General features: G+C 43.4%; 1 protein-coding gene across 1 annotated transcript in view; it reads left to right on the top strand.

Moving 5' to 3' along the window:
- Positions 1-22,873, top strand: part of LOC124166812 — a 497,419-nt gene extending 474,546 nt beyond the window's left edge. The window contains exons 5-6 of the mRNA XM_046544505.1: positions 14,589-17,271; positions 18,737-22,873. Coding sequence (XP_046400461.1) covers positions 14,589-17,271; positions 18,737-20,298 — 4,245 coding nt within the window. The 3' untranslated portion in view covers positions 20,299-22,873. The remainder of the gene's footprint in view (positions 1-14,588; positions 17,272-18,736) is intronic.
- Positions 22,874-23,080: the final 207 nt, after the last annotated feature.

The raw sequence follows: 23,080 nt of genomic DNA, 5'->3' as shown, positions 1-23,080 counted from the left end.
AAGCTAGGTAAAAAAAATAATAATGGCAACAAACCGTAATTCGCGAAGTGTTCGAAATTAAGTAAATAATTGATAATCAAATAATAGTGAAACTAAATATCAATTCTTATAGAGATATTGATAAAATATTGGACGTTAAATAGCTGCGATAACAAATCTAGAAGGTTTGGACATTTTAATCCACCGTAATTGGATTATTATAATTGGTGGATTAATAAAATCGAATTATACCTAATTTGAGTTTTGGAAATTCAACTTAAGTTGTGAAAATCTCTATTTTTTAATGTTAATAATTTTACCGTGTCGCTATGTGATGTGTCTTCGATTAACTTTTCAATACGTTTAAACATTGTTTTTTTTATATTATATTTATATACATTACAACCGTACATCGATTTCTTCGTGTTTCTCTGAGAGACGCCATGCAGCAGGTAATTCTGGGACCAGAATAAAGCCACGCAAGATAGGGTGAACCCTTTAGGACACTCCCCTCTAGAAATAGGGAAACTCATATTTTGTCGTAATCCAATTCTTTTGCGAGTTACGGAACGTATTCTGCCTCCGTACGACACCGCCGGGACTATAATAAGGGAAGGAGGGAGTAATTGTAATTTATATAACACTGTTACTTCCCTTATTCCGAGCATACTTATTCCATGGGAAAGTAAGGGGTGCAAAAGGAGTTGTCTCTAATTCCCCCGCCCTAATTATTCCAGCGTCCATCATGAATTAAGACCTGGGGAAGAGCTCAGTTCCCGGAAACATCTTCCTCCTGCTACCGGAAACTTCCGGATTTAGGCGACCTGACATCAGGCCTTAGGCCGTCCTCAGGAGGAAATATTTTAGCCATATCCTATCGAAATAAGGAAAGGAAGTGAAAATAGTACCACGTTTCATGTCGCTAATATAAAGAGTATGCATCTCAAATGGATTTTACGCCGATTTTTTAAATCAATCTAGCAAATTTAGCTAATATTTAGCTCATAATTATACTAAAGAAGTATAAATCCACCTGCTAAAGAAAAATTCTCCTTTTTATCATGTATATATTGTAGCATTATTGTGACTTCAGATCAACTGTTTCTTGTCTGTTCCGGCTAAAACTATGCATTAATTGACGCATAGAAATTGGCTAAAATTTGGCTTCCTTTCAACAAAGCTTTAGGCTCAAATATCTCATGGAGTTTAGGAAACGAACGAGCTATTTTGGCAATATCTATTTTAAGAAACCTGTAAACTGCTGCTCAATTTGCCAAAATTATGGAAAATGCCATCTGCATGAGCTGTTCCGAAATTAGCTTGAAAAAAGAGTTACTGAAGGGAAGTGTGTTTCACAATGGGAAGAGTTTGGTCTATGATCGCACAAAGAACCTCTCAATACCTGAGGGGAGAAGAGGGCAATAGAGGGAGGGGGGTTAGAACAGGGGCAATTTTCATACTATGATAGGTAGAGATCATTAATAATCGTGTATGCGAATTTTAACGATCTCATAATAGCTTGCAGTTTTTTAATGTAGTAGTTTGGTCCAAACACCTTCCGCGTACCTAGAAATGGTCTAAAATAATCCACGATGACTAAAAATTAATTGAAATACAAAAATGTGAACATTTTTATTAGCGAAAAAGGAATCTTAATGTTAGGTAACGTTGTGGATTATTCCATGTCATTTGAAACAGTGTCAGAGCTAACTTTGCAAATATATAAATAGCTACGCAATGAGAGGAGTATTTCGCTCTTTGTTCTGGGTCATTATTTGCCATGTTTTACATTTATGTCATTTATGGCAAGTTCTGTGGACCTGGCCTATTTTATTGCAACTGCCTTACTTTCTTACTCTCTGAAGTTCGCCATACCGTAAAAAGTGGAAATTGGGAGGTAGGCGTGGTACATAATATGGGCGGGGTTGATGTCCCTGGATAGGACGCAGAACTTGTTAGTTGTAGTGGAGAAAGAGAGGAAAACAGGGGGGGAAAGGTTTAGGGACAGGGGCGGCGGTTTGGTTTCCCCACCGCGTGCAAGGGGTGGCACATGATCATCCCATCCTCTCCCAGGGCCCCAATAAACCCCTTCAACTCTCTCTGCCGTTGTTTTGGCCGGCGCGGAAAACGAGCCATGCGGAAGGGTCTTCTTCTCCTCCCTCGGGTGTCCCAGGGGTGGCAGTACCGCTGGCCAGGGGCGGCCGGCCACAGTCTAATTGAATCAGCCATTAAGGGGAAACCCCTTGGCCGGAGAATTCCGGGGGTCCGCGGAAGGGGTCAGCTTGTAGTTCAGGGTTTTCGCGAAGGGGTTTCCTACACTCCTTGCCCCGAAGGGATGGGATTTAAAAGGGGTAAGGAGTTCGGGTTACCTGCTTCCTACCCCCCTTCAACTCCCCCCAACCCAAACGCCCTTTCTCGGGACCGCTCCCTTGTACTTGTGCGGAATTCAGGGTTGCCAACCCTTCGGACCCTTGCAGGGGACTGAGTGTGTGTGCGGATATAAAATGGACAGTGCCGCGCGAAAGAATGAAGGAGAAATTAGAATTTCCTTGGGTAGAAGACTAAAATTTAAATATGCAGCGCTGAGGGGATATATGTATCGAAAAAATACTATTTTTAAACTTTCAAACCTATTGCTGTTGGCACGCGCAAAACACTGATTGCAGTTTTTATACTGTGGATATATTTTCTATCATTTTAGATGTAATTTTTTAAAGTACTGGCATATCCTAAAATAACGATCAAAATGTTTTATTCTTGGTCGTACATTATCCCTATTTCATTATGAATCGTGCAGGGATTCATCATTAAAGGAAATTAATTCGGCTCCTTGTAAATTCGTATGGATGTTATTTTAATGCGATAACAGTCAGTAAATTTTTCCTAAAGACGAATTGGTACAAAATAAACCGCAGAGAATATCATTTGAATAATTTTAAGTTTTTTCGAATTCTGAAACGAGATTTTACGCTATCAGTCCTAATAGTTATCTCAAATACTCGCGTCTCTTTACCAACCTTCATGAGGACGTGGATTGATTGCTTGGATACAGCTGTTATAATGACGAAAAGCAGTTGTCCTATTTTGTCACACCTACTCAGTGAAGTTCTCTTCTCTAATTCAGTATACTTAACGTTTTCCAGATGAATTCTCTCTGAGCCGAAGCGAAACGAACGCATCAAACTATTGCGGAAAAGGGCAACTATCTTTCATTCAAATTGTCGAACTTCCTCTGTATTCTAATCTGATGTAATATCTTGGCTTATTCGAAATGCCAGCGTAACATGTCAGGCCAAGCTCTGCCTAGATTTGCCAGTGAAATTCCGTAAAACGGAATTAAACATCGAATCCAACTATAAGAGTCTCAAATTGAACCTTACCCCGATATACTTACCCTTAGACGCTCAATGTGCCGATATATCATCTCCTCGTAATCACATGTAAAAAATTTTGTTCATAATATTTTGAGATAGTTTCACTTTTATTCTGGAGATTGTTTAAATGCTTAACAAAACTGATGAATTGGCATTTTCGTAGAGTATTTTGAGATCTATGTAATCGGAGAATATTTTACGCATAGCACTACATTTAAGAACGTCTTACGCGTTCCGGAATCGGGATTGAGTATTTTGAGAGATGAAATGAAAATTGCCGTTACAGCGAAAGGATTTATCACCTCAATATGTCAAATTGCAACAAGAATCAAGCGTTCCTGGTGACATGTCCCGCGGGACTTATGAAGCAAGTGACTCGAGAATGCTTCCGTACGGAACTAAAACGCTATATTCTGACCCATCTCCCTCTGTCTTCGTAATCATATCCCTTGTTAGACCATCCCCAACTCACTGGACCGTCCCTTGTAACCAGGGAGCATCTCTATATGTGGGAGGGGAAAGATGCGAAAGGGGTACTTGGTCCAACCCTCTTTGACCCCTAAGGGGTACGAGGGAGGGGTTTGGAAAGGGTTTCTTCCTTCGGAGGGAGGCTCTCCTGTGGCGAATATCCCTCTCCCTTCCTCCTCCGGCTCAAACTCAGAGTCCTCTGGGTGGCAGTTTTCTACACCACTCCCTCATAAGGATGAGTCGTCTCATATATTTTCACCAAGGGAATTTAGAACTCCGCCATCTTTGTTCCTAAGTTTCTTTAACGTGTTATGGTAGAAGGTGAGATTGACTTATTTTTTACATAAATACGCGATTCCCGTCGCATTTCGTGTGATTACGATTTATAATAAATATTTACCCACACATCAGTTAATTACATACAGTACATACATGTACACTAAATATATACAATTACATACATGCACTATAAGTTTGAGATACTTCTGGATCTTCTCTCTCGCGAAGTACTCGCTCCACTCATACCTTCTGCCTTTTTATCTCTTCTAAAAGCTGCCTCTCCTCGCCCACCATGTCCAGCACTTCATCGTTCCTCCTCCTCTCCGTCCACTCTGTTCTCTAAATATATTGCCGCCGTCGTTCCTCTTGTGATCCATAATGTATGAACATTTTTACGACATACATGCCTCGCTACGGCGCTACCTTTATCCCCAGCCTCCGGCTGAAATCGGAAAAGAATGAGTCCTTCGCCTCGCTTGTCCATGCGAAGGCGACGCGCGGATTTTAATGGGCTCGGTTGGCAGTGCAGCGCATGGGAGTATGACGCCATAAACACAGAAATGGCCTGGGGGACGCGAAGCTCACAAAGGCGGACGGATGAAGATGGGAATTCTTTGAGACGGTTCCGACAGGTTCTCTTCCCAAGCCAACCCTCAACTCAACTAATAACTCCTCGCATATGTCGACCGCTTGGATTACCACCTATGGTCCGCGCTTCATGCCCTGTGTTTCGTAGAGGCTACAATATATATCTCTCCAATACATTGGGTTTTTTGCATAGCTAGTAGCTCCCTCTGATGTCGACCGATGCGTGAATGTCTTTCGTTATGGTTGGACCATTCGAATCGGTCAACGTTGGTAATCGGATAATAAAAACATTATATTAATGTAAATTTTGCCTTGCCTAACCTTAAGCGGCGATGCGTTGCTCTTGTTTTTCTCAATGGTATCTTCTCTATACACGTGCATATTGTTAAGATTCCAAGCGATTGTAGGGTTCAGGGTCGGTGTTAAAAAACCATTAACCTTTCAATTAATTTTATTTACTCTTCTAGTCAAAATTAAATACTAATGAGGGACCGAAGCCGTCATTGGAAAAAGTTCATTTGATGAAAATTATTTCAGGTACGGAAATGGAGTGTAGACTGTATAGAAATGTGTTCAGGTGGTTTGGTGCAAAAATCCGTAGTCAACCTGGCCCACGCTAACAGGGCTTTATTGCTTTTTACCTTGCAAACCTCTATTCCACAGGCTCTAGCTCCTTAAAATGGTAGAAACAAGGAATGCTATTAGTTTATTGATGAAATTATAATTAAATATCTATAATGTGTGCTTATCATTTACCTCTATACCAGAATGCTTCAGCAAAGAGGGTAATCTTTTTTTTATTTTTTATTTGGGCCGAAAATATTGATGGTGACTTCAAGGAGTGTCGAGTTCTCTCCTAGGCCCATGCAACCCAAATCACTCACTCTTATATAACAATTATTTACTGCCTTTAATTCATCCGTAGACTTGGAATTATGGTGGGGTAACAGTTATCATATTAACGCTGTACTAAATATTTAATTACGCTCCATGAAGTTTTCTTCTAGAAAGTTCTGATTTATTATTGTTTTCTTCCTCACTCTTTTGATTTCTCGAAACATTAGTTGTTGAGCAGATCGGTTATTTCGAAATCACGATTTCGCGTCGATGTTCTTTCACGTGTTGGGACAAAGCGCCAACCAGAGCCTGGTGCATTCTTTGTGACAAGCGATTTCAGTTTTCCTGCTGCAATCGCTTGTCAGATAGCTCGAAAACTTTGGCAGAGGCTTTTCGGAGGCATTTCACGAACTAATTGCATCGGCTCAATCTGGCAACATTTTCGTTTGCTTGACGAGGATACCGGACTATTTTTTTTAACCTCCATTCCATCCAACGCTCAAAAACGGATTTTCTGAAGGGTGCGCATTTCACCCGTCCGCCCCTGTCTACGAGTGGTCTCTCCAGGGCCGACTGAGGGCTGAAAGGACAGGGGTGTTTGCAACCGATCGAACAACAACATGTTGTGGTAAGGAAGGGTGCACTGTAATACAAATATATTCATAAAAAATACATTTTCTGAGAAAATATGGAGTTTATTCATACATTAGTCATGTTCAGATCGTGCCATAGAAATCTATACCATACAATATCATTCATATTTCATCCTTTAGATGTAAAACCGAAGTTTTGCAGTTAACATCTGACCCCTAAAAAGAATCAGTATACTCAGATTTATAGAAAAATTCGTAAGACAATAGGGAATGAAAAATTCAAATGGCCATATAATACTTATACGTCTATTTGAGTTTAAAATTCTACATTTCGTATTTGAGGCCGTTGAGCTCAATTGTACCCGTTTGTACGTGAGATGTGACCGATGCTAAAATTAGGTCTATTTAAATTTCCACCATTTACTTCAATGTTTCAACATTTCTATATCTGAGTCGTTATTAAGTCTCATGACAAGTAAGCGTTTTATTCAACCTCTCCATTTTCTTGATAGGGTGGCCTACGTGAATGGAAATTTATTTCTGAACGACAGTTTATTTCAGATAACTCAAAATAGAGACTCAGTAGGCATGAGCACAATTACGAAATCTCAAGATGTTTAGACTATACTGATGTCTGCTTAATATTTGCTATTTAATGATGGAAGAATAGCTATTGCCTTGTTGAACTACATGTGATATCGCTGTAGTTTTATTTTAATTTACTTTAAAAGTAATATTTACTGTATGTATTAAAAGAAAATAGAGATGGCTCTTTTCAACAGGTTTATTAAAAGTACGACCCGTTTCAACCGTCAGCTCATTATCAAGTACAACTAGAATTAGTTGGTCACGGAGCTGTATTTATACAGAACGGATGGGTGGGAGGCGGAAGGGGAAGTTTAGGAAGGGTATGCGTTATTGGGTGGTGCGCTTTGGGAAAGGTATGGCAAGGAGTGGGGAATGTCCAAAAAATATTTGTTCGTTCATGAGATAAATGGCTCCTTCCTGCACAATTTTCAGTTTTTCCAAAGTGTTCAGTCTCTTTAAATAAACCTGTGGAAAAGTATCATCTCTATTTTCTTTTAATACCTACAGGATGTATGTGATGCAAAAACGTTTTAGCCAACGTTTCAGTTTATTTTTAAACTATCATCAGAGCTTAGTTTTGCACATATTTATTTACTTTTATATATCGATAAATATGTGCAAAGCTAAGCCCTGATGATAGTTTAAAAATGAACTGAAACGTTGGCTAAAACGTTTTTCCATCACATACATCCTGTACTCCGAGAACTATTTTACCATGAATTAAACGAGGTCAAGATAAGAAGAAAAAAATGTAATTACCTACAGGATGTCATTCCACTACATTTCGCCTGCTTCTGTTAATTTTAGTGATATTTACTAATTACTCCATGTAAATTTTGTGCATCAGTTTTATAAGTATGCAAAGGTTCACTTATTTTTGATTCACAATAGCGCAACGTATTCGGACAAATGTATTAACAGCCATAGCCATCGAAAAAAAATTTTCTTTGGGGTCTCCTGTAAGCTGGTCGACAGTGGTGCATTCTCCCGGGCAAGAGGTCTAATTAAATCGGGGTGGGTGGGGAGGGAGTCAAACGTTTGCCTTCTCGTTTCCGGCGGTGGCATAGCGATCCCTTTTTTTTTACCGTCCTCGTGTGAGTGAACTGCGGTGATAGACGTGAAATTACACCCTTGAGGCCCCCGGGGGCTGTCCGTCTTCGCTAGACTTTGCTCCGCTCCGTCAACGGCAAGGGGAGGCAAGGCTTGAGAGAGTGGGGAGGAATCGTAGCCAGGAATTAACGCATTATATTATTATCACCGTTTTCGGGAATAGACCCTTTCCGCCTTCCCCCTATTTCCTAAACTGTTACCCCTCTCTCACGTAACCCCAGGGTAAAACAGAGACAAGGGTTCCCCCCGCATGAACCACCGTAATTGCGATCAGGGTTGAAATTTCCCAGCCACCCATTCGGATGTTCCCTTTTAATGTATTTTGAAAAAGTGGGTGCTGGACAAAAACGGGCGTTTAACACCGCGTTAGTTACAGTCGGGAGTCATCAAAAGATGCCTAATGTCTGTGTAGCGGATGGGTTTATTCGGCGTTGGAACTTCAGAGTAAACGTACATGTGAAACAAGTTTTAGCTGATGGTAATGTATGTTCTACATCGTGAATGTAAGCTTACGAACCCAGATTTCGGGTTGATGAATGCAAGCGTTGTTTTGCAAATATTTTTGGTAATGATCTGATACTGTTCCTCATAGATTTCCAACACTTCGCAGCTTATTTTTGTGGAAATCGACACTTCAGTAATTATTATGCGGAAGTGAGCGTTTTAGTAATTTTAAAAGAATTATTTACCCCAGATTATATTTGTTTTTGGTAATTAATGCCGTACATTTCTTGTGTGAAGCAGGTCTTAATCGAGATTCATTGCCAAACCTTCATATTCTTAAATTACATCGCAATTGGTCACTAAGGCCTGTTTTGTCCTACCTCTTCATTGATATTCTTTTCATAGGCTAAGGATCAAAAATAATTTTGCACCGATACAGATGATCATTTTTATGAATGGATTACTACTTAAAATATATATTTGAAAGTCTATTGCTTAAAATATTGACCTATTCTAACCGTAACTTGAGATATTCAAGCTCTTTCTTGTATCATCAGCCTTACGTCGAGCGGCCGTCGGTACCAATTTGGTGCCATATTTATACACTAAGCACAATCATATTGTTAAACACCTTTCTAATAAAGCGCTAATCGGAGAGATTCGTATTACTATCAAGTTTGTGGAACTCTGAAAACTGAGAGCCGAAAACCAAGTTTTTATTAGTAAATTTTAGCGATAACTCGAATCTCGAAATGACTATTTTACCGGTGCATATCATAAACTCGTATACAGTATGTTGACGATTTGATATCGATGATATTAACCGTTTCAGACTTTAATATTTTCTAAAAAAATCATCAAAATCAATTTGTTTCCTTTTCTCTCGCCGGATATATGCTCAATATTCCATTATCGTTGAGTACTCTATAATATATTTTCTCTAATTGAATAGTTATTTTTCAATAACAATATTATGATTATTGAAAAAAGTCTATAGGTCAATCTGAAAAAATATATATAAATTTGCTTTACCTTGAGGAGGGGTCATTAGTCTTTAAGGTCAACTTTTTGCGGAAATACGTCGTGGAACAACATATCTAATGATCAACGAAGATGTCGTATTGCCCAAAAATTTTATTGTAAGAGCGTTCTACGTGTTTCAATTGTAACACAATCATAATCAGGTACGTTATGTGGGCTGGTGAGTCGGCTCTTATAATAAAATTTGTGATCAATACGATATCTTCGTCGTTCATTACTTTTTAACGTGTGTAAAGACCGTTTTACACGGTACACGGAATTGCGCAATCTGACGTACGTGCGAAGGCGCAATCAAAATTGCGTCGTGTAAAGCGGTGTATTGCTAGAACACATGCGAGAATGCGTGGACGCGAGAGAGCAAAATAGCCCATGTTCTAATTTCGTTCATGCATTCGCGCAATTCCACGCCATTTTAGAAATTAATGCAGCTCTAACCTGCGCAATTCCGTGTACCGTGTAAAACGGCCTTAAGATAACCGAGGAAAATGTATTGAGGCAGGAAGAGAAGCTGGAATCCCGATGGTAGCGGATGACATTGAGGGTAGTGATTTAACTTTGTGACTAAGCAGAGGAAGTTGATCATCATCCTTTTAGCTTCCCATCTAAATGCCCCAGCACAAGTCCCCATCATTCCTACCCCAAATCCTTCTAAATACCCGCTCTGCTTTTCCCACATCTTCTCATCACAATTCTCGGGCCAGCATTCGTGTCGTAGTCTCTCAAACCTCCTTCGGGAGGCGCCGGGCCAATTTGGAGGAAAATCTCCTTCCCTTTAAGATGGGAGGTTAAATGGAGATAATTTTAGAATTAGAAGGACGAGGAAGTTTCCTTGCGAAGGGGTGTTATTCAACCCTGAATTATAGGGAGGGATACCGTGGGATCGTAAGGACCGTCGTCGGACTTTAAGAATGCCTCCCTGATACTTGGAATGGATGGCAATATCTTGCCGGGGATGCTTTTTTTTGATGGGTTGCATGCGAGGGCTGTCATCTGGCCAGCTAGGCATTTTTTTACGATCAAGTGGGGAGTGTGATTCCCGCTCATTTATAATGCACGATATTTCCATGTCTCTTATACAACTTTGAATTTTAGATAATCGACAAAATTTCCGACGTGCACGATATGGTTCATTCCTCGTCGTAGCGTGGGCCGCACAAAAAGTAGAATTTTGTCTAGGTCGAATCCTCGTCTGCCTCCAGCTGGGATAGCTTCACAATATGTTGTCGGTGATGGTTTTATATTCGGTTTACCAGAAGGTGATGGCATTGAACTTGTATAATAATGTCTGAACTTTAAGGTTTCTGGGATATTTCACTTATAATAACCTTATAATAGAATACCTCATAGTGAAGAACGAGTTAGTGAATTTTGTATGAACTTTCCTTAAATTGTATGCCATCTTGTAAAAAAAATAAAAACAGCTTTGCTGACTCCTTGAAATATACAATTATGACCAACTTTTTTGCCTTTTACGTAAGTGCCCGCTATGAATCCTAAATGGCACGTGTAGCTTTTAACCACCCCAACGTACTCAAATGTAATAAACAACATGAAAGCTAATTAGACTCATTATAATAAGTATCAGTATAGCAATTTCAACAGATCAACAGGTGAATTTGCTAAAACTATTCCTTTCGTAAAATGCTGCATTAATATGGTACGGTAAATAGGAAAGCAATATTGATGCTCGCAATAATGAAGGTCTTTAGTTGTCTACCATGTAGTGTGGCAATTCATGTGAACATTTTAATTCCTGTGGAAACTGCAGTCATCATTGCTCTGAAGTGAAATGTGCTCGTGGATATATATAGGTAGATAAAAGAGGATGTCTGTTAGTCTGTCCGCAATGGGTTTCCATCCGACTTTTATTATGACGTATTGCGACCAAAGTTAGTACAATAGGTGCATCTCATGCTCCCAAACCCCGTAGTGATACTTTAGGTATTATAAATAAAAGACGATGGTCCCCTGAAATTCGTTAAAAGCGAGTTTTGCGGTATTTATTTCCTCTGATATTCTCCCTCGGCTTTGAGAGCAGTAACTCTTTCCTCAATGCGGTGATAAGTATGCGGATTCGTGCATCACCGTCTACTCTACCAAGGCGCCGCAGACAGTAGTGTTCCTTCCCCTGTCTTTCCCTTTGCGTGTCCTTTAGCCCCTCCCCCCATTGGCCACATCGCGTGAATGTGTAAACCCCCCCCCCCCTCCGCAAACGCGAAAGGGTTGATCGTCCAGCCGTGTTGGGTCGCCTGCCCGCCTATGGAAATTATAGGCGGTCGGAAGGGACAGACGGGGATATTTTTTTTCCGCGGCAAGAAGTCCTCGAATGAATTGTGTTTCTTCCTATTTTTTTTTCGTTTCAGTTTTGGTCTGGAGGGCGGATTTACATAAGCCACTCCCCTTTTCGGACCCTTAACTAGGAAGGGAGGGGGTTTGGGAGGTTATCCACCACTTATCCCCACCCTTAAACTCTCCGTTCCCCTCCCCCCTTCTCACTCCAGCGGCCGTTTAAGTCCGATGCCTCATTTAAATCAGTGCCGAAATCAGCATGCCGAAATGTAAATCTCGTCTGAATTGAGACCGCTTTTGCGAAACCGACTTCGATTTTTGCTTTGTTTTTATAGCTCTAAAACGGGCATTAGTAGCTAAATATGTTTCGAATATGCTTTATAGGTTGAGGTAATGGAATATGAAAGATAGTAGGAGGATTAAAAACGCGGGGCAGTGGGGGAGAAATGCATTCTTATTTTTAAAGTATCGTTTCTGTCGCATTTCAATATATAGTGGCGTTATAATGTGATGTACTCCATTATGGCAATAGTAGGTGAGCAGAGGCAGCCTCTGAAAAAATACGGAATAAGATTGTCATGGCAATATTATTTTATCAATTTGAACGCATCAACGAGGCATGCATATCTTATAATATTCCTCCGATTAAGGTAAGTTTCCATTGAAATCTAGAAGTATTCTGGCAGCCACCGCTTCCTTTATATACTTCCCTCTTCAATTCATAATAAGGCCTACTCCCTCTCATTGCATCTAAACATTCTATTATCCTCCTTCCTCTCCCTCGTTTACCCAGTATTCTACCCTCTAACATTGTTTTTAATTCTCCCACCCAGTAGTCCATGCATTTTAGTAGTCCATCCATGCATTCTGTCTCCTACAATCACATAATAAAACACACTAAGTTGATCATTAACCTCAACTCTTATTTTCATCATGAAGAATTATAATAATCATCACATTCACAAACTTCGGACTAAACTTGATAAAATTCCAATAATTGAGAATGAAAGCTGATAAATTTATTAGTAAGGTTGATTCTAAAATATCTTATTAATCAATACGGCAAACCTTTTGCTTTGTTTTTTTTCTCAAACAGAAAAAAACACTCATCTGTGTGAAAATAAATAGTTTTGAGAGACTCAAGTTAATAAACGGTGTTTGAGCAGGAGTAGTTACACATGGCAGACGTTTTATTTGTCATATTGACGGATTAGAGATAGCTATGGCATTACTTGAAGTCATATTCATTCAAAGTTTGGGGATCATCTACGTGACGGCGTTGAAAATCCATAGTCTATTTCCGTGATAGACCCGCTGGAGCGTAGCAGATGCTTCGGAAAGAGAGGAGACACTTTAAAATATGCTCGTAAAAAATCGTGGCCTTTGTCAAAGGGGCGAATATACTCCGTTTATGGCCCCGGCGACCAAATGGTGGCGGTGTGCCTAAAAACGGTAATGGGCTCGAAACGAGGAAGGCCCGTGTTTGAGGCCCTTAATGCTCGGGTCTCGAGGTGCACGATGATAGGCGGAGAAGGGTTGCAACGCGCTGAGGGGCCTTGGGGCCTATGCAGACGACAGCTCGTGCACAGCTTTTAAAGTAGGAGGGTCAGGATGAATATGCTCTTTTTTAGAAAAAAAATATAATGCGTGTATCGACGGCGGCAGCAAAAAAATATGCGGTGGCCGAATACGTGCAGGCTTTGGAGGCGAAAGTGAGGGCTAGCTCTCAATTACGACCTTTACCGAGCGTATGGGGATGGTTGGTGGAACATTATTTTCCTCTTCTTTCCCTCACGTCTCTCCGGGCTACGATCGAGGGATGCGAGCATGTATGGGTGGAATAGCGGTCGTTGCGAAGATGAGAGCCCTACTTTTGCGTCCCAACTCGTGCACGCCTCGCCGTGAACAATACACTCTTAAGAATGCCCTTCGATGCAAATCGAAGTCTCGTCTATTCCCTCCCGCACCCCCTTCCACTTCCAGCGAGGAATGCAGTGCGGTCGACGGTGGCAAAAATATCCTGGCCCGTTTTATGGAGAGGGAGGAAGAGAAAGATCCTCTCCTTAGAAGTAATGATAGCGCCGCCGTAGCCTTCCGGAGATGGATCTTAAGTGCTGGTTTTTGACTCCGTGAAGGAACGTGAGCCAAGGCTATTCGACGATTTGAATCATCACTATTGCGCGTGTCAGACTGCTTTTAGAACTATTAAGGCATTGTGAAATAGAACAAAGTCTTTTACATTTCCAGGAAAATTAGTTGATCTCAGCATATAAGCTCTGAGCATTTCCTCTTCACTAGAAATAGCAATGTTGAAAAGACGTAACTGGAATCGAGTCAGGCGATAAAATTAGCATTCTGAAAGAAAGATAGGAGAAATATATTTCCGCACAAATCATGAAATGCTACACCTCACCGTTTCGATGCGTTACTGAAGCAAACTAGAGCATTTATAAAGGTTCTTAAGGTGTCTTTTGTGGATTTTTTTATTCCTGTAAACTAAACGCTTTCAATTTTTTTTAATCTGAAAAGATCGTTTGTATTTACCATCACTATTTTTCCGTAAGTATATGATTGGCCTTAAGTATATGATTGAAATTTGCAAATTCGGTAATAACTTTACCGTTACGGTTATATCATGATAACAGACCTTTAGATAAACATTTAATAAATTTTTCATATCCCTAAAATAAAGTGTAATTTCATGCCTAATATTTTGACATACCAGTGGAAACTATTTGGTTGCCTCTCTCTTTCGGAAATTTTAATTAATAATTTGTCGAAATACTTGAAAATAGTTTATTTGTATTATTATCATTTATATTATTGCCTACCTTTATCCCATTAATTCAATTTTCTTTCCGTGTATTTAGGCCTACCGAACCTGAATTTCGTCTATTAATTAACAGATAAATTGCAAAACCTTTAGTTTGCGAACGGAAATCATTACGTTCGCCGCGTTTTAGTGCAGAATTTCATAACTGCATCTTCCTTTTTCCAGGACCCACACGGCGCAGTGCTGGACCGATGGAACATGTGCAGCCGCGAGGAAGAGCCCCTGGTGCTGCAGCAGTTTCTTAGGTTCGGCGAGACGCGGGCCATCACGCAGCAGCTCCTCTCGCAGGAGTCGGCTGACCTCTTCCTGCACGCGCTTCCCCCTACGGGGACCTCGCTGAGGGCTCTACCACCCCCGCCCCCACGCATCGACTCCGACATCAAGAAGTTCATCGAGAGGACGGGCTCCTCGAGAGCAAAAGAAGACCCCTCCACAAACTCGTCGGCTGCGCCCTCAGGACCTCCTTCGGCGCAGGCGTCGGCGCAGCTGCCGTCGGCGCAGCATTCGGCACAACATTCGGCGCAGCACCACCCAGCCATGGGCCACGTGGCCGGAGCCCAGGTCCTGCACCACGTGCACCAACTTCACCAGCGGCACCAGCACCAGTCGGGCTCCTCCCGGCCCCCCTCTCCCTCCTCCGCCCCCGCGCACCACGTGCACCACGCAGCCCCACCCGAGCACCACCACCCTCACCACCACTTTCTCCCCCACCTACTCCACCCGCAGCAGGGCGGCCAACCTAACAGGCCCCCGGCGCCTCCCGCTCCCGTCACCACATCCTCCGCCTCCGCGCCTCTCCTGCCCCCGCCGCCGCTCTCCTTCGCCAAGATGCCCCCAGCGGTCAACGGTCCCGCCCCCAACGCGTCCCCCGCCACCCCCACCAGCCCCCTCAGCGCTTCTCCCCTCAACCGTCTTCAGAGCATGCAGCCGTTCGACTTCCGGAAGGAACGAGCTGGGGGCAACTGTCCCCCAGGGGGCAGCCCCGAACCGGTGGTGCCCCAGTCTCCCGGAGGACAACAGCCTCCACCACCTCCGCCTCCACCCCCGGTCCGTCGGAGGCCCTCGGTGGCATCAGACTCGGGACTGAACCTGAGCGTGCAGGGAAGTGGGAGCAGCCCTACGCGCGGTGGTCATTCACAACATCAGCAGATGCACTACGGACCCAACGCGCACGGAGGATTCAAGTCTGACGTGAGCGGCAGCGAGTACGGCGGATCAGATGATGAGAACTCCGTAAGTGCGCTGAACCTGAGCCGTGACCGCCCAGAGCCGGCTATCGACGATAGGCGGAGGTCATCATCCACTTCATCCCACCACCACGCCCGGAAGGCTTCGACGCCAGTCAAGCGACAATGGGCGCCACTGAATCTCGGCACGCAACTCATAAACCCTTCCACCGGCAAGAAACGGGTGCAATGCAACGTATGCCTGAAGACCTTCTGCGATAAAGGTGCCCTGAAGATACACTTCTCGGCTGTTCACCTCAGGGAGATGCACCGCTGTACTGTAGAAGGCTGCAACATGATGTTCAGCTCACGGCGGAGCAGGAACCGGCACAGCGCGAACCCAAACCCAAAACTGCACTCGCCACACCTTCGGAGGAAGATATCGCCGCACGACGGCCGTTCCTCGCAGCCACACCCGCTGCTGATGGCGCCACCGCACCACCACCAGTCGCTTGGAGGCCTTCCGGCAGCTGCAGCCGCACTCAGTCCGGCCCTTGCCGGCCTAGGGGCCGCTGCAGGGCCCTTCAATGCCATGGCTGCAGCCGCGGCCGCAGCATTTCCTATGCTAGCAACCCCACCTCCTGGAGAACTACAGAGGGCTGCGGATCACCACCATCAGTCCGCGGCCGCCCCTGGCCAGCACCACCAGACCAATTCGTTACTGCAACGACCATGCGGTCAACCCGCTCCCTCCGTCACATCTTCTTCAGCCTCATCACCTTCCTCCGACCTCAAGTACAGTCTAGACCTGAGCGTTCACCGGTACGGGGACGGCAGGCGCGGTGGAGGAGGCCCTGGTGGCCCTGGAGACGGCGTCAGGGCCGGCATGGGGAGCAGTTCCTCCTCTTCAGACGTGGACGATTTGGACGACGATCTTGAAGATGAGGACGAGATGGAGGCCTTTTCTTCACATGATGATGACGATGAGGATGACGTCAGAATATACCTAAGTCGCAGGGATGGCGATCGTTCCAGAAGGCGTAGGCGTCATGGTGACATGCGAACGGCCTCGGAGGCTTCAGATGGCGGTCCAGAGGAGTCAGTAATGCAGCCAAACCTTGCGGAGTCAGTACGTGACGGCCATCAAGATGATGACCGTCATGAGGAGGAAGGTCCAGAAGCGAGGGCCAAAAGAGAGCCAGAAGAAGGTCTCGACCTAACGGGGTCCCCTGAGAACAAGCGCTTCAAGGCGGAGTGTCCGGAGAGTGCTGAAGGAGGTAATTGCAGCCCTTTAAGGCTGACTCAGACCAAGGTAGAGGAGCAGAGGGTAGCTGATGGGACGGAGGAAGGTCCTCAGGGTCCATTGCCCGTACAATCCTGTGCCGAAAATGGTCCGACGACCGTTCCGGCGACCACGGCCTCACCTTTGTCCTCGTCATCGAAGGCTGGGGTCCGGAAGAGGAAGAGCAGGAACCCTACGCGCTGTGCCCAGCCGCTTCCAGAAGATACGCCCTCCAACTTGTTGGTCATGTCTTCCTCAGAGGACGATGCTGATGCACTGGCGACAGCCGCTGCGGCCGCAGCGGAGGCAAGAGCTACACCGCCTGGAAAAGAGGAAGACGATCCTGGAGCCATGGAAACGGCTGAGGAGATGGGAAACTGCGAGCCGGAATGCCTCAAAGGTGAGTACGTATCCCACGATCTTCTTTTACATGCAGAGATTTTTGGTCGCTAAAGCATGCAGTTTAACCGGCTGATGCGCATTATTCTGACAGGCTTATGCCTGGGATTTCAATCGCCGGTATTGAATTCTTTTCAAAGAATACTCCAACAGTAAAATGAAGCCAAAAATTAATAATAAGTTTAATGATCCAAAATTTATAATTTTTACTACGCACAGCTATTTATTGAAACTTTTATGCGCTTATTTTTTGTCATTGAGAATATTTTGATTGAAAATTTCGGGAAATGTCTTTATTAAATGTAGTTTTATCGCTAAAAATAACGTGCAAAAACCAAAATCAGGGCCTATCCCTTCCATGATTTCAATCTGCTTGAAGCATGTGATTATTAGCAATTGTAAAAATATTTTAGTGTCATTTATAATTGTTATATTTTAGACTTGTATTTAACTCTGACTTCATAAAGTTACAATTTTTACTCAGAAATATGGGTTATCGATTGATTATTAACATAGCTTAGGAAGACTTTAAGTTTATTTATTTAAAAAATACTGCAGCGCTTTGTCTCTATTTCATTATTGCGCCTAACTTAATAGAATGGATATCATGACAGATATTTCAATCTTAATTAGGCCTTATTTTGTCTTATTTTTAAGGTTTCTCAAGGTTTACCCGAGGCAAATATAGACCTATTAAAATTTATGTCAATACTTTTCATTCGTTATTATATTTATTATTGTGGTATTGTATTTTATTATTGCTATTATTATTTGATTCACTTTGGAAAGTGGATGAATCACGATTACCCTTAAAATTCAATATATTCCCTTCATAAGTTGACTCGAAATTCTAGTGAACAGCTACTACCATATTTAATAAATTGTAATCAAATATCATTATGTTCTCTATGTAAAATATATTGTGATTCCTGAAAGAATTGCTTTTGTGTATGTGTTTATAAATGTATGGTGAACGATAAAACCTATTCCTTTGTCAATTCGCCTGTAGGATTCAAGCATCTTGTCCGCGACACATATTCAAGCCGTCAGAGATAAGGATATAGACTAGGATATAAGAAATTAGAGATAATGAAGTCAATACACGTATCTCATAAACAGCAACTTTTCAAGAGAGCAAAAAATGATTTATTTTTTTAATTTTATATAATTTTAATTGAAACTAAAAACCAAAAACACATGAAACTACGAAAGAAGCATGCATTTGCAAACAAAGAGATATTTTTTGCTTAAATTTTATTTTTTGTTAACAGTATTAGCTCAGACCGGTTAAATTTTGAGATACGTGTTATTATAGCTTACAATTAGCCATAGGTATTTATGATCCAAATATATCATTACTTGTCTTGGTTCTGCATGTAGTAGGTTTAATTAAGATGAGTGTAAAATTGCTCAATTTTGTTTTAGCGCGTACTTATTGGTGATTATTTATTTTGTTTTCCTCAAAGTGGAACCAAAGACGGAGGCGGAGGATGAGCGGAAACGCGAAGACATTGGGGAGGAGGTGGAGGAGGAGGCGACAGTCGAGCCCTCCAAAGAGAAAGCAGCCAGCCCGTCGGTGAAGGAAGAGGAGGAAGATGCCTCATCAGCCGGACACACGATCGACCTCTCCAAGAGCGCATCCTCGGAAGAAAAAAAAAGCCCAACAAGTGAGCGAATCGACGCGACATCGGCAGGGGAGCAGTTGAGCAGACCTGATGGGCCTCAAAGGGCCTCGGAGGTTGACTGCCCGTCCAACGGAGGGGCCCAAAGCGACGGAGACGAATCCTTGGACTCTTCACACGCCCTACGCCAACTGGAAAACCTCTCTCAGGGTCACTTCGGGGAACGGGACCCTTCCTGTAGAGGTCCTTCACTCCAGGGCCCTTACCCAGCTCCCGGAGTCCAGTCAGCCAATCATCCCTTTAACATAGGCATAGTTCCCGGTCCTAACAGTCCTCCAAGTCCATCTAGTGACCGGGGGGATCGCGATGCCGAGTCCCTCTCGAACCCTGATTCCCCGTCGGGTGACAGCAGTCAGCAGGGTCTGGGCCACTTCAGGGACTCCTCAGGTTTCATGGGAGTGGTGGACGTTCCTATCGACAAGGAGAACCCCAGGCGTTGCCCCGTGTGCGGGAAGATATTTCAGAATCACTTCGGCGTGAAGACCCACTACCAGAACGTCCACCTCAAGCTCATGCATAAGTGTACAGTCGATGGATGCAACGCAGCTTTCCCGTCCAAGAGAAGTCGGGACAGGCACAGCGCCAACCTCAACCTACACCGCAAATTGCTGTCAACTTCGTCCTCGGACAAGTCCATGTTCGGCGACAAGTCCCCCTTCGCTTCTCTTGCTGCCAACCCGGCGCTCCACGGCGAATTCCTCGCAAGGCTATATGCGGACACCCAGGCTCTCCCGCTCAACCTAGAGGCCTTCAAGAACCACCTCCCCGCAGCCGGGGCAGTCCCCACTGGAATCGGGGGCCTGGCCGAGCACCTTATGGTGAACGGCGACCGGCTGGGACCCGGAGGACTCCCGCCACCACCTCTCCTATTACCCTCCCTGGGTTTCGCCGGCTTCGGGGGCCTGGACCACTTCGGCGCGGCCCTGGCCGCCGGAATGAACGGGGGCCGCGGGGGCCCTAACTCATCCGCCTCCTCCGGCTCCCCCTCGCCCCCCATTCCGCTCTCCCTTCTCAGGCACCCCCTGGGGACCGAGGCCCCGCAGTCAGGTGTGCCAACGCTCCCGGCAAACGCCTACTACTGCCTCGAGGAGGACGACCCCACGCCTGAGGTGGACGGTGGCTTAAGGTGTCGCTTCTGTCACAAGCCCTTCCCGGACGGTGCGTCACTCAAGGAACACTATGAGAGGTTCCACCTGTCAGAGATGTTCGGGTGCACAGTGGAGGGTTGCGGGAAGATGTTCAGCTCCCGACACAGGAGGAACCAGCACAGCCAGGACGAGGCGGCGCATTCTGCGGCAGCCAGGGCCGGCAACGGCTCACCATCGCCCCCGCCGGAATGCTCGTGACACACCGCCCCCCCTGCCCGGATGTCCCCGAGGTTCGGTCTGGGTTGGTGGTGAGCTAACTGAGGAGTTCCCTGACGGTGAACATACGGAGTTGTGTTCAGAATGGCGATGTTAGGAAGATGACTATAATCTAACCTCCTCCACATCGAACGGAACATTTTCCGTCAGCCGGGCGGTAAAGCCAACGAGCTGTGCATACGAAGGGAGTTTCCGAAAGACTCGTAGCCCAACCTTTGCCATCCGTCGAAGGTACGAGAGAAATCTCAAGTGTGTTGTGGTTCTCCCATCTCCCAGCCCTGTTATTGTTTCCCAGTGGTGTGCAGGCAAAGTGACTCAGACCGCACACCTATGCGAAGATGTTCGCAATTCTAGGAGTTGAACTGGAGTTAGCTATAGAGTAGCTAGTTTAATAGTTTCTCATCGGCAAAGTGGTTCCCAAAAGGTGGGATTTGGACCTGCTCCAGTGGGAGCCACGCGTTTGTGCAATAGAGAAGGAGAGGAAGTGTAATTAATTTGCAAAAAGAACTAATTATTTAAATATCAGTATGAAATAATGGATCGGAATACTATCTCAGTATTGCCTCGCCTGGGGCGCAATGTTTGTAAAATGAGAGGTCAAAACACCCTTAGCTGGTTATTCGCTATTTATGTCGCTATTAAATAATCAGCGGACGAGCAGTATCTGCTTTCGTTGGCTGTATTCTCAATTCTGTGAACGATTCGATACTTGCTGCAAGTTATGTATTTATTTAAGTGCTTGAATTAGATATTGTTTCATTGCCATCCAAATATTTATATACGTAAATCAGTTGACCGCAATGTTTTCGATTCTGTAATTTTCTACAGAAGCTTATTTTTAAGTTGTAAGTATTTACGATGTAAAAATATCTCATTCGGATTAAGTTGGGTATGTGCATTCTCTTCCCATTCAAGTTGTAGTTGGCTTGTGATTATAGTTTTCTTTATCACTTCAAGTCCATGAAGAAAGTCAAAAATTTTGGGTTTTGACGAGTCAACTTGTTTTATCCTTTATAAGTATTATTATTTTTATTTAGGCCCGTCCATGTGAGAGTATGAGATTAGTTTTTAATGAAATCTGAAGGTGTATTTTGTCACGAGAAATTAATTTAAACACTTCTCGATATTTATGAGAACCACCCATTCTCTTGCGTGCAATCTTTTTTGCGTTTTCCCTTTCAATCTTCGTTTGGGTTCAGCTATTTGTTGGAGTCATAATCAATCATCTCCATTGTGGATACGTGGTATGACGTCGAATCTAGGAAATTTGATGCGCTGCCTTTTTCAAATGAAATAGATAGTGATGAAAAGGGTAGATGAAGCATTCGTGGTATTAAGTGTAACTTTGTTTCCTGGGAAAAGTTCGTTTCAAACATCTTTCTTTTTTCTTGAAAATAAAAAAAATCGAGTTAGGACAATCGTTCCGAAATCGTTGAAATAATTTGTGTATAAATTCCCTCTTCCCATCCCCCAGTGAATTTTTTTCTCGAATCAAATTGTTGTGTAAAAATGAAAAAAAAAGGTTAAAAATTATTCACTCGAAGAGGCATTGATGGAATTTTCTCCTCTGGCATCAGTGGATGATGTATCGTTTTTTTATTTTGTAAATATTGAAAGGAAAAAAGTTTTATATCTAAGAAAGTGATTGTTCAGTATTCAGCACAAAGCATTGGCGTTGGTCGATGACATAGCACATTTTACGGGTCGGTTATTCATTCATTTAATCAAAGAAGAAGAAAATTTACAAGCAAGTGTACTAACGTATTTAAAAGGTGGGAGATAAGATGCCTGCTCTTTCGTGGGCACAGATTTAATGGACGAAGGTGATTCTGCCTCCGCCTTTCTCCTGAGTGATTGTCGGTGCCACTGTAAGCGCTCGTCTTTGCGTCTCGTGATCCAAGTTTTGAACTCTCATTTTCCCTGGGACATTGAGATTAGAATAATGGATATAAAACTCTGGACGGGAAGACGGGAAATAAATTTAAAGTGAATCCTTTGTGCGAATGGGTCCTTTCAAAAAGAGAAAGAGAGATATTAGGTAGATTTTTTATCATTACGGAGTGAATATAAATTCAAGGTTGTCGAATTTAAACATTACTGTTGTGTATACCAAAAGTGTGTAACCTATCCTTCCTAATTCTACCTAGATCATTATCATATATCCCCTCCTCGTCACTTTCTGCGGCTCTTGTTACAAACTCCTCCTCAATTCTCAACCTATCCAGTGGTGTGCACGAACTCGCTCAAGAGATGGCAGCATCCCTTTCCTACCCCTGTAAACTTGCGAAGTGGAACGCTATGCTAGCATGTTCAACGTGCACTTCGCCACCTTCGTTTACTCCACTTCCTACCGGGAGGCAGGCACTCAGTGACCTGACCCCCTAACCTCGAGGAGGATCATCACCTTCGACCTTCCCTTGACCATATCTTTATCTCAGTCCTGTAAAAAAAATGAAAACTCTTTTTTCTCGCCATGATGGACTGCAATCATGGAATGTGCTGTGAAGCGTAACTTAGATGTCATTGTAAATAAAAATGACCATCCCAGAAGTTAAAACGGTGTTTTTCTTTCAACATACCAACCTTTCTCTTAATATTAATCGTAAGATTTAAGCAATAAAAAGTGTTCACATTCCACGAGATCTTGCTGGATTCATGGTGATGAGAAGCTTGTAAATCCACCACAGGTCTTACAGGTTTTATGTGTAGTACTTATACTTCAATGGTAGGTATGTTTTTATGTAAAAATTCACCAATACTCACC

Source organism: Ischnura elegans, chromosome 10 (genome assembly GCF_921293095.1).
Source record: "Ischnura elegans chromosome 10, ioIscEleg1.1, whole genome shotgun sequence".
Taxonomy (NCBI): Eukaryota; Metazoa; Arthropoda; class Insecta; order Odonata; family Coenagrionidae; genus Ischnura; species Ischnura elegans.
Note: the sequence above shows the minus strand (reverse complement) of the source record. Positions and strands in the feature narration are given on the sequence as shown.